General features: G+C 37.7%; 1 protein-coding gene across 2 annotated transcripts in view; it reads left to right on the forward strand.

Annotated features, from left to right (window-relative positions):
• SLC15A2 (solute carrier family 15 member 2) overlaps positions 1-13,140 on the forward strand; it is an 87,811-nt gene that overhangs the window by 38,881 nt on the left and 35,790 nt on the right. For both annotated transcript variants that reach the window (XM_081933020.1, XM_081933019.1), the window contains 3 exons: positions 2,235-2,312; positions 7,161-7,243; positions 12,930-13,016. In XM_081933020.1, coding sequence (XP_081789146.1) covers positions 2,235-2,312; positions 7,161-7,243; positions 12,930-13,016 — 248 coding nt within the window. The remainder of the gene's footprint in view (positions 1-2,234; positions 2,313-7,160; positions 7,244-12,929; positions 13,017-13,140) is intronic.

Raw genomic sequence — 13,140 nt, forward strand, 5'->3', positions numbered from 1 at the left:
ACCTTATAAAGAAGTTAATAGGAGAATTGATGCAACAACTGGCAAAAGAGATAAGATTGTTTTGTTACTGGAAAGATACAGGCTGATAATGGATGTCGATAATTAAAAACTTAGTTAATTTTGGGTGATTAATAAGTAGGATTTTGTAGATGCTTTTAGAATGTTTCTTTAATTGTTTATTCATTAACAAATAATTCATTATAATAATAATGAAATAATAATTTCAACTAGTAATCGCAATTTGGATATAAACTACAAATCGGGACCTGGGAAAAAGATTTATCAACTTTACTAATTGTTTAGATTTTGCTATAAAGATGTAATCTTTCTTGGGTATTTATAAACTCTACTAACAAATTTTTGTTTAGATTTTATTATTAAGATGTAATGTTTCTTGGGTCGGATGAGAGGAGATGTGATATAAATAGTAAAAACATTTTTAGATAACTACAATAACAACAAGGAAATGTTAATAGATAATGTTTAATGATTTCTACATGTGTTGGCATTGGTAAAAGCAATCAGATGTAAGCCTTAAATAGTGAGTTGGGGGGGGGGAAAGGAAAATAATAATAATAATAATAATAATAATAATAATAATAATAATAATAATAATTTTATTTGATTAGCCGCAACCCTCTCCCGAAGGACTCGGGGCGGCGTACAATCAAAGCAGATAAAATACAGATAAAGACAAACATACATACATAAGAAAACGAAGACATATACATGTGCATGGAGGAGGTAGACAATGAGTGAAAACAATTAAAAAACACAATTTAAAATCCCATTGAATAAAATTACCGAATTAAAAAACCCGTCAGGAGCGTTATGAAGTTATGGTTGAGCCAGGCCAGCTATTTGGAATAGGTGGGTCTTGAGCTTTACACGGAAGGAGCGGAGGTCAGTGGTGGTCCTAATATCCGGAGGGAGGTCATTCCACAGGGCTGGGCCCGCCACAGAGAAGGCTCTGCTCCTAGGCGCTGCCCCTCGACACTGTCTGGTGGATGGCACCTGGAGAAGTCCCTCTCTGTGCGAGCAGTTGGGTCGTAGGGATATATGGGGCAGAATACGATCCCGCAGGTAACTAGGTCCTGAGCCATGGAGCGCTTTACAGATCATAATCAAGACCTTGAAACGCACCCGATAGACCACAGGAAGCCAGTGCAGCTCGCGCAGGAGAGGTGTCACATGGGAGTACCTAGTACTCCCCATAATCACCCGCGCGGCCGCATTCTGGACCAACTGCAGTCTCCGAGTGCATTTCAAGGGAAGCCCCATGTAGAGAGCGTTACAGTAGTCCAGGCGAGACGTCACCAGCGCATGAGTGACTGTGCGTAAGGCGTCCCGGTCCAATAGGGGGCGCAATTGGCGCACCAGGCGAACCTGGTGGAACGCCCCCTGGCCACGGCTGTCACATGGTCATCCATGGACAGCCTGGCATCCAGGAGGACGCCCAAATTGCGCGCCCGCTCCACGGGGGCGAGTTGAATGCCCCCAATGGCCAGAGATGGAATTAACTGGTTGAACCTGGGGGGGGGGGGGCGGAACCCACAGCCACTCCGTCTTGGAAGGGTTGAGCTTGAGTCGGTTGTCATCCATCCAGACCCGTACGGCTTCCACACACCGGGACATCACTTTATAACATCATATGTTATAAAAGGGTAATTATTGGAGGTTTATTGAAATAGCTTATGAATGCCAGTAGGTGGTTGTGTCTTTAAATACAAATGATTTCAGATAAAAGCACGTTTAAATAATTCTAGTCAAATGAGAATGATGGTACATTGATAGTAAAATACATAAAGAATTTTGATTTAAAATGTACAATTCAAAATGAAGGAAGTATAAATAATGATTGTGGTAGTAATGCACGAAATGTATTTGTAAGCAATCGACATGCTTTCTACAAGATGTAATGAAGAATGAGTCTTTTTTTGTGTTTTTGTTTAATTAAAACAATAAAAAAATTTTTTTAAAAAAAGAACCTTTAAATCACTAATATTTACAACAGGTTCCATAAAAGTCAAAGAAGTTAAATTCAGGATGCCACTTGGCATGATCAAAACTGAAATCAGTTCCAGTTGCATAGCAGTGGATTCATAGGAGAGTGCCAAAATGTGCACTGTGTGTCGTATATCCAGACACTTCCTCTTCGTACAATATAGCAGTGGAGGGAAAGGATGGAACAATCTTAATGTGTTTAAAGAATAACTTGCTTCTCATTTTCTTAGGGAGTGTGCAATGCTTCGGAGGGGACTGCTACGCTCTGGCTTTTGGGGTTCCCGCTGCTTTAATGATTGTAGCTCTTGGTGAGTAGCAGGTATAAAAGAGAGTCTGAAAGAGACAAGAAAGGGAAGGGCGATCACTGGTCCTGCAAACAACTTAAAAGAGACAATGTTTCTTCTGTGTATCAAGGAAGGAAATCTATGTGACATCCCCCCCCCCCAAAAAAGCTCCCTTTGTTTGTTTCTCCTGTACTGGAGTTGCAAGGCAGAAATAAGGAGCCCAGAAGCTCTTTGTCTTCAAACAGCAGGGAAGTTCAATAGAAGTCCAATCGTTTCCCTTCTGAAGAGGCCTTTCTACCGATCTGTGATATCTTTGGTCCCCACGAGCAATCACACATTTTTAACACCCCCCCCCCAAAGGGGCTGCTTTTATTGGCAGCTTCAAAAGAGATCTGGGTTAACAGCTTATTTTATAAAATGAAAATTACTTTTCCATCTTGTTCAAAGCATTGTCCAAAGAAGGGCAGCATACGGGTTACAGGCCACATTCAGTTTCCTGGTTACATTTTCCTCGCCTGCCAAGATCATGTCATTGAAATTCATCAATAAAAATTCAGCATGATTTTAAGGTTTTTTTTTTGAAGACCTGCTCCCCAAACAGAGGCGTAAATGAACCTATTTCAGTGAAAATATACCCCTGAATGCTCTCATAAATGAAAAAAGTTCAATATTTTGTCTTTATGGTGTAACTTTTTGTTTTTGAGTATTTTAGTAAAGTTTTTATAAGCTAATAATACAAAAAGAAGCAAAAGTTAGAAAGGTAAAAGAAGGAAGAGGGGTGCAGAAAGAAAGAAAGAAAGAAAGAGGAAGGAAGGAAGGAGAAAAAAAGAATAGTGTTTTCCATTTTTTTCAGCACAGTAGAATACACAAAAGTTACAGCCTCAACTCTTTGCTTTACATTTCTAAACATTTCAAGCACCTCAATAACAACAAAATCATTCTAATCCCTAAAACTTAAAATCAAAGTTTTAGTTTTCAGCTTTGAGCAAACTGTCCAGAAGTGGTTTCCAAGTAGAAACAAAGCTACACAGGTTCTTCTCTTTAATTAAAACAGTCGGTATTGCCATCTCTGTTAACTGCATCATCTTTACCATCCATTCTTCCATTGTGAGAATTACTGTGTCGCTAATCTTTATGATATATCTCCAGATCATCCCGTAGCTCATGCAGCCTTCTTAAACTAGCATGTTGAGGCCAAAGACAACACAAAACAGAAATCCCACAGGGGAATAAAAGGCTGATCACTGACTTACACGGCTTGAAAACAATTTCTCACTGGGGTTTTTCCTGTTCTAATTACAGTAGATATGATACAGTTTATTTAGTTTTTTTTTTTAAAAAAAACATGCTGCCTTTGTCTCTGTTAAAGAACTCATTCTTTCCCCCATCCATGAGCTCATGTGGAGCACTTCTTTTCAAGAAGTCTGCGCCACTCCTGGATCAGCTCCAAACACCTGTGACTCCCATGCCAATGTTTCTCTTGGAAAGCTGAGCCAATTTACTTCCTGCTGAACTGCAGTGCACCACAAACTGCTCTGAAGGTGGTTTTCAGCTCAGTGTGCTGGAGCTTGGGAAGGCTTCATTTCTCCTGCCAGCTCTTGAGCTTCAAATGTCCTAGCAGGGAATGCCTCTTGTTGCTAATGACAGACCTGAGATACATTATGTCTTGGCAGGGGCGTTCTGAGTCTACGTAGGTACACTGGCTAGTGCCAATCCTAGCATAATGGAAGCAAAGTTGCATCATTTAGGAAGCAGTACCAGGTGAGCTGTGTTCGGTGTCAGATTCTACCTGCTATCTAGTAAATGGCAAAGTTCTGTTATCGGGATGCTTCCCCACCAAGAATGCACTTGGTCAAGGCTTGATCACATCTAAAGCTGGGTCTGTCCCTTACTTTCATGCCACTTAAGGCTCTATGTACTCCGGAGCCATATGGAAACCAAATCAGTGCTTTTTATCAGGCATTAGCTGGGAGAGGGAGTCACTAGATTCCCCATCCTCTACCTACGTTCTGATCTAGGTTTCCTGAGACAGTAAAAATCACATGCTTAGTCCCTCTTTTTATTTAAACGGCTGTGAATTATGTTCATTCACAGTCTGTCATGGATTTTGTCACTTTGAGCAGCCACTAACCGAACTGTTATAAGTCGAGGATTACCTGTACTTAATTGTCCTTCAGGAAAGTTTGTACTCAGGTTGCTCCACAGAGGAAGCCAAGAAGAGTGTGAATTGGCCGGGGAGAGAATTTCCCCCTTTTCACTCCTTTTCTGCTGACACTTAGTTAAGCTGTTATTTGGGCTTCTTTTTCTCCACACAGGAGTGAGGCCTGTGGTCAGCAAGATAAAGCTGAATCACATAAGCAAATAAGCTCAGAGTGAGTCAAGGGACAGCTGAGAAAGGTGAAAATGAAACTGCTGCTGAAAACAGCCTGCTATCTTCTTCTGCCACGGCTGTCTCATTTTCAGGGCAAATTGTCATTCTGTTTAAGAATTCATTCCAACAACATACATAGCATTCACGGCTACCTCGGTTTATTCACTATCCGAAGTGGCCTAATAGCAGAGTTGGCCCTGAACAGTTTTCAGCCATGAAAAATAAAGACATACAAGCAACAGCCATCCCGGTCTCCTGTTATTTGTCCACAAAGGGATATTATAGACCCGTGATGGTGACACACGTACCAGAGTTGGCATGCAGAGCCCTCTTTGTGGGCATGCGCGCCGATGGCCCAGCTCAGCCAGCTGGTCATCGGGGTTTGTATGCATGCATGCATGCCGGCCAGCTGGTCATCAGGTTTCTGATGCTCTGGTGCGTACATGTGCGCCTTCCTGTTTGGGCATTCTGTGCCAAAAAGGTTGCCATCACTGTTATATACTATGTTGATTGTTTCCAGAGACATGCAAGTTGCTCTAGTAGAACAACAGTTCACAGTTACAAAGGTGATGAAAAAGTAACTTTACAACTAATCCTCACATTTGTGACCTTCATAGATTCTGACTTTATTTCTATAACCCACCCGGAGTCACTTTGAGTTGGGCAGCCATGTAATTTTTCTTAATAAATAAATAAATAAGTCAGTTTGAGAAAGGAAAACTGAAGAAGGCTGAACAGTTTAAGAAAGGAAAACTAACATCATACGTAAAGTCACAGTTTTATTTGGCAACCATTTCATTTGACAACAAAGTTGCTGGTTCCAATTGTGGTTTGCTATTTGTGTTATTTCAGGATTGCACGTTTTTCTTTTTTGTCCGGGTTGTTATTCACCGAGTGTCCTCTGTATATTTTCCTATTTTTAAAAACAGCTACTAAAATTGTGACCAACTTTAGCCCAAATGCTCACCATGAAATCCTTCTCAAATGGCCTCCAGGAAAAACACCTCAAGCCCTCTTTTGTCTGAGTTGACATAAAGTTTCAAAGAATATTCTTTGTATTCAAAAGATCTAGATCTGTTTTCTAACCTTCCAGACTGCATTAAGAAAGGTATTATTTTGAATTTCTGAAGAACCAGTTGGTGTAGACCAGGCTTCCCAGACTCTTCAGCTCTTCAGCTCTTCAACCCCTTCATGAAGTTTCAGACTGTTCATTGATACTTCCCCGCAAACATTTATCCTATGAAAATAATTTAATAAGTACTAGTTTAACTAGCAGTACTAATAGTAACAACAACATTGGATAGTCCCATATACCTTTGGGGGTTGATCCTGACATTTTGAAGAAAACTAGTGTAGAAAGAATGGCTAGTGATTAATCTGAGCAGTTTTCAGCATCTGAAAAACTGTATAGCTTGTTTCTATAAAGCTATACGGTTTGCAGTGCACTAGAAAAAGGCTTTTGCCAGTTGATAGATGGCTTAGCAACGTTAGCATTGGAAAGTTGCTGATGCTACAGAAATGTTATTGCCATTTCTCTCCCTTCCCCATCTTTCAAAAGCCCCAAAGCTCCCTATTTAATAAGACATCTGTTTTGCGCTTAGTATTATTTTTAATTGGATGTCATCTGATGAGTAGAACATAGAAACAGTCAAGGGAAACATTGCTAGCAAATGCTGTCATTCCTTTTTAAAGTCTACCAATTAGCGAAATAGTTTTTTATTGGATTGGGGTGGTGAATAAGCCCCATCAGGCAAGCACATAAATAAATAGACAAATAAATTGGCAAATAAGGCAATCTTTCAGTAGTAATGGAGTGGGTATACACTATAGGATTTCAAATCACTCAGTATAAACCTGAACATGCCTTTTAGGGTTGGTTCGTACTAGTTCTCTCTAATATTGTGTCCAATACTTACTAAGGGAAAGAAATACAGATAGTCCTTGACTTACGACCACAATTGAAGCCAATATTTATGTTGCTAAGTGAAACCTTTGTTAAGTGAATTTTGCCCCATTTTACAATCTTTTCTTCCACGGTTGTTAACTGACTCACTGCAATTATTAAATTGGTAATACAGTTGATGAATGAATCTGGCTTTCCCCATTGACTTTGCTTGTAAGGAGGTAGCAAAATATGATCCCATCACCCCAGGACTCGGCCACCGTCATAAATATGAGTCGGTTGCCACATATCCGGATTTTGATCATGTGGCCATGGGGATGCTGCGATGGTCATAAGTGTGAAAAACAGTCATAAGTCACTTTTTTCAGTGCCATTGTAACTTTGAACAGTCACAAAATGAACGGTTGTAAGTCAAGGATTAGCTGTATTTAGAACAGGAAAAACAGGTTTTTGAGGCAGGAAATCAGAGAGAATAGCAAGAAGACTAGTGAAAATTAGTGCCCCACCTTGTGGAAGAATTTCTTAATTGCTACTGGTAAGTTATCGTTATGTAAATTATATACTCCTATTTCTATACTGAAATTACATTTTTTTCTAGTTGTGTTTATCACTGGAAACAGACTTTACAAAAAGACCCCACCACAAGGAAATATCTTGCTGAAAGTTTGCAAGTGCATTGTAGTAAGTACTGTATGCTTTCCTTTTTTATGTACAAAATGTAAAAAAAAATACTTTCTATTGCATGATCACATATTTTAGGATTAAAAACACAATCATACTGAAAAAAAATCTTATTGCTTTTACAATGAAATCCTATACATGCCTACTAAAGCCAATGGAACATACTCCTGAAAAATAGTGATAGGATTAGGATTCTGAGAACTGAGTGAAACAACCTGCTGATTATGGCTTTATAGATTTATTCAATAATTAAAACAATTTTTTGAGCCCAGAAGCAATTATATTCCTTTATTATCTGTAAATGTTCTAGTATGCCTTAGGAGTCACATTCCATGGTGGGTGTATCTTAAGACTTTTGTTGTATTTGTTTTAAAGTTCTTTTATTATCATTTACAGTCTTTAGTATTTATTTAAAATAACAGGTGTATCGGCAGAGAATCAGAGAGATGATCTTGAGCAGGGGTGTCAATCTTACATCATCACACGGCATCATTTGACATATTGGGTGTTTTTCCCCCTTCGCTAAACTGGGCGTGGGTGTGGCTAGCACGCAACGCATTAGACCCATGGGCCAGGAGTTTGACAGCCCTGATCTTGAGGGAAACAGGAAAGAAGCTTTACATAAGTACCAAGAAGGTTACATCATTTGTCAAATCCTCAGGAACAAGATAATGTTTAGAAGGAGACAGAAGCTGACATTGCAATGACACGACATGTGATCTCAGAGCTCCGAGATTGCAGTCAATACTTTTGCTGCTGGACGGTCCTTTTGGACCTAAGCTGTCCCGAAGAGACAGTGACAGGGAAGAGTAGGTCTTGCTGATCTCAGGGACACCACAAAGTCCCTGATTGATCCAAGAGAATCTCTTCTTGCTGGCGACAGAAGCGTAGCCAAAAGCTTCTGAAGTTGGGACAGCTCCGGAACGGGAGGAAAGCGGAAAGAGAAAGTGTGTCCATCTGATGAGGAAATCTTATTGTTATAAAAGAGACTGCCCCCCCCAAAAAAAATTAAAGCTAAATTAAATTTGAAAACAGAAGAAATATTTCCTATTTTTTAAAGTGAATGGATTAGTTTTTCTCTTTTTACTTCTTTTTTTACCTATAGATTAAAATCTTTTTCTTTATTTTTATAATATGGTTTGGATGGGTTTTTTTTCTATTTTGTTTCACTTAAAAACTTTGTTCTCTGCCACTTGGAGGCTGGAGGCTTGAATCCTGGAAACATTGCCCTTTCTTTTTTCGCTTTGATCATTTTGACTTTGCACTTCAAGGTTCTTAAGCTTGTTTATAGAGAGTGATAAGGAGAAGAGCATGGGTTGTTGATACAGGTGCTCTTTGGGAGCTTCATTGGCAGCTGGAGAGAAGTGAAAACAAAGCCTTGTTTTGAAAGATTATAAATGAACTTGCATCAAACCTAATAAAAAGTTTTGAATGCTAGAATGGCAGTGTTTACCAGTTGGAAGAATGGCACAACATCAAAAATAAACCTTAACATTGCAAAAGATTATGTTTGAAATTCAAAAATTATTAGAAGTAACAAAGAAAATTGAGAAGAGATTGGAAAATATAGATGTAAAAAAGTAAAATTTGATGGAAAAATTGAAGATGTTCATCAAATGGAAAAAGTGGAGGTTAGAGTCCTAAAAACTGAAGGGAAAAATGAACAAAGAGACAAGATAATTGTTGATACCAATAGTGAACTGAGCGTGGTTGGAAATGGAAAGAGTGGAATATGGAAAGGGGAGATAGATGGACAGGAGATCTACCCCAGATTTCAAGGTATAGAAGAAGAAAAAAGAGAATAATTGATGGATCTAAGGAGAGAAATTTTGTCAGAAGCACTATTGACAGCCAAAGATAAGCTGATTAAAGAAGCAGATGGAGGGTTTCGAGATTATATAAGATATGCTATAAGCAATAAGTTGCAAAGAGAAGTCCATACAAATCTTATTAAGGAAACAACCAGAAGACTAATCCCACAAATGGCAAAAGACATAAGACTGCACTATTACTGGAAAGACACAGGTTGAAATATGAAAGCTTATAATAAAAAACAGTCAAATTTAGTTAAATTTAGAGCATTATGTAAAAAATGAAGTGATAATGGATATAGTTAGATAAATAATTGATAATGATAACAAGGTATACATATGTATTGGTTTGATAAGAGGAAATTTGATATAAATTGCAAATGGTGACTACGAAAGGAAGTTTAGAAATTTTGTTATGTATGAAAGCTTATAATTAAAAATTTAGTCAAATTTAGTTAAAAATAATGTATATATATATGTACTGGTTTGATAAAAGGAAATTGGATATAAATTGTAAACAATGATTAAGAAAGGAGTTCTAGAAACTTTGTTATTAAATATAATCATTTTTAAATTAGAACATGTCATAAAGATGTAATGTTACTGGATGATAATGAAAACAGTTAACGGAATGCTATTATGTGGTTTTTCTTAAAATTTTGGAATATTTTATATAAAAGGACGTAGAAACAATTATAGTCAAATGAAGGTTGAGGTATGATGATAGTAATATATATATATATATATATATATATATATATATATATATATATATATATATATATATATATATATATATATATATATATATATATATATAATTTGATTTAAAACACATAACTTGATATGAATTGTAGGTGATGACTGTGGAAGGGATGCACGAAAGTTTTTTTGTAACCAATTGACACACTTTCTACAATTTGTAATGGAAGATGGTTTTGTGGTGTTTTTTGTGTTTTGTTTGTGTTTATTCAAAAATAAAACATTCTTTAAAAAAAGATGATGTTAAGAAGAAGCTTAGGCAGGCTCCTCCCTAATTCACTGGGATATAAAGATGAAAGGAAGGCAGAATCAGCCTTGGAAAAGCTGTTATTATAGCTTATCTCAATAAAGTTCCATTCTAGTCTTCCTATGGAGCCTGTTTCCTGATATGGGCCATCCCAAAGGGCATACAGTATCTTCTGTTCCAATCTGCCTGCCCAACTATCTAGGATTACAATTTTCAGCATAATCAATTGGAATAGACTTCAGCCATACTAGGGTATATTACCAATTTGTAAAAAAAATGTGTTTGAAGTGGAGATATTTTTGAAGTTTATTTTAAAAAAATAAAACCGATTAATATTATTATTATACCTAGTTGCATGCATGTGTGTAAAAATATACTGGCCCAGTTTATAAAAGGCTAGCATCTTTCCTGAATTCAGTTGTGGAATGGGAAGCTAGGGAGGTTTCAGATCATTATAGTAGATCTCTTGGACAATGCAAGAATACCACATTTCACCAATGAGAATGCTCCTACCCTGTCCTGCAGCCAATGAAACCATCACTTTCTCTTTCATCAGATCAGTTTAGAAGACTAAAAGAAAAAAAATGCAGGAAATATTTTCGAGACAGCCTTAAATTATAGTAAATCTGCCACTTGAATTTCTTAGCAAGTTCTCAATTTTGCATACTGCTGAGATATGGTAGGAAGTCAAAATAGTAGAACCCAGGTACACAATGTAGCTCAGGAGTGTCAAACTTGTGGCCCACGGGCCGGATGCGTTACGTGCTGACCGCACCCACCCCCGGTTTAGTGAAGGGGGGAAAGTCGTGGTACGTCCCGTGACAGCAACTTGATGCTGCAAGTTTGACACCCCTGCTGTAGCTGGATTTCCTAGTTTTGCCTGTCACCAATGCCTGATAAGGCTTTCACAGTCTTTCATTAGAGGAAAAGGCCTTGAGTAAGTAACAGAGGGAAGTCTCTTAAAGCTGGAGTTTGAACTCCACCTCTATAATATGGAGTTAATTAGTACACTCAAAGAAGCAGTTAAGTTGTTTTTCCCCAAGTGATACATATACTGAAATTATTTTCAGGTCAACACATGGAGGTCAGGACCATGGCTGGCACATATGAACTCATTCACATACTTTGATTATTCCTTCATTGTAGTCATCTGCATGGGTTTTTAATGACTTCATTATAGTCACTTGCATGGGGTTTTTATATTAAAACTCCAAGGTCAGTACCCAATTTCATCAAGGTGTGAGACATAATCCCAGTAGTTATTCAGCTGTTCCATTTGTTCATGTGATACTTTTGGTCAATTGCTTTCTATGTACTGGAGTTACACCAGAGAATTTGGGTTATAATATTTGGTATCTTGGTTCCTTCCCATACTTCATCCTCTTTAGTATTACTGTACTGCGGCACTGAGGTCATAACAACAATTTACACTGCAAAGCACTTGGGGCTTTTTAGAGTGAGGAGGAAAAAAGATTACTCAAGGATGTGATTTCATCAACATTAATAAAATTCTGAATAGTGCAGAGGATGAAAACAATGTCCACCCCCCACTCCTATTTGTAAAGCATAATAGAACTCAAAGTCATTCAGTGAAATTGATTTGTTCTATATTCATTACAGACAAAAGGAAATATTTTCTCATGCAATAGTTAATGGATGATTATTATATGAAGTTAATTAACATGATACGGGGATACTATTAACTTAAGATAGCTATATTTTAACGAATTGATATCTTAATAGAAGATGGGTCATTTTGGTTGCTGTTCTTATTTACCTGTAGGGGAGCCAAAATCATTTAAATCACAGAGACTTCTGAGATATGCAGTAGATTAATCATCACAACTAAAAGGAATCATGGAAGATTATGGAACTGGCAGTTCAACATGGCCAAATAGGACCAGGTTGGGCAAATGTAGAGTAGATATGAGAAAGAAGCATAATCATATGCTTTTCATGAATATTTGCTTCATTACTAACAAAAAGCTGGATTGTGAATCTTCTATGAATTTAGTATGCCTCTGTGTTCAGGATGGAATCCTTTTGTTTATAATTCCTGATTCATATTTTTATAAAGGATATCTCTATGGTAAGGCCTCATATTAGTTTACTCACTCTGTCAAAATAGGTCCATAAATAGCTATACTGCCTGATTTGAGGGTGGGTGGGTTTCACCTCCCAGGAAACAAATTCGAAGGGAAACCTTATAATTTATATTTGTTTGGGTGCTATTGATGGATGTTGAATCCAGGATTCTATATATAATTGTCTCTCAAATAATGACGCTGTCAGCATTCCAAGTAATGCACTCATACAAAACAGACTCAGAGGCAGGTAGATTCCTCAAAGAAGAAATTTCTTGGATACATCATATTGGTACAACTGGTGAAAACTGAGTCTGAAAGTTCCCACATTTTCACCTAATTAAAGAGAAAGTTTTCCTCCTTTCCCTAAATCATCAGTCACATGGTCCAATAGAAGTGCTGGCCAGTTGCTTGGTTACTTTGCTCCTTCTCTTCCAGCCACCTGCTAGAATGACCTTGGTTCCCACAGGAAAACCTTTTGTTTTGACTGCAAAACCCCAGTTGACTATTTCCCTCCCCCTCCCATCTAGTGGCAACCCTGAAGCCTCAAAGGGGCATCCCCAGCCAGGTTTGCTTCAGGGTTGACAGCTACATCTTCTGAAAGATGGACTATAAAACAACAGGAAAAGTAGAACTTCATTTAAGACATATTTATAAAACCAGAAATAAGATGAAATACAAATCAGTGCAATAGACTTTAGCATTGGGGTAGTAGAAACAATGCTTATATTGGATAAACTCTAATCCATATATCTCCTTTAATTATTCTCATTCTTCTTCAGTTTGCTTTGAGGAACCGGATCAGAAATCGTTCGCCAGAGATACCCAAAAGAGAGCATTGGCTAGACTGGGCATCAGAAAAATATCCTGTAAGTAAACATTTGCGTTTCAATACATTGTACATACATGTTGTAGGTTTCTTATTAAAATTAAACACATAACACTATCAGTGATGGCTCCTTCTAATTTAACATTTAGATCTGGCAGAAGAAC

Source organism: Natrix helvetica, assembly GCF_964273705.1.
Source record: "Natrix helvetica genome assembly, chromosome: 1".
NCBI classification, from domain to species: domain Eukaryota; kingdom Metazoa; phylum Chordata; class Lepidosauria; order Squamata; family Natricidae; genus Natrix; species Natrix helvetica.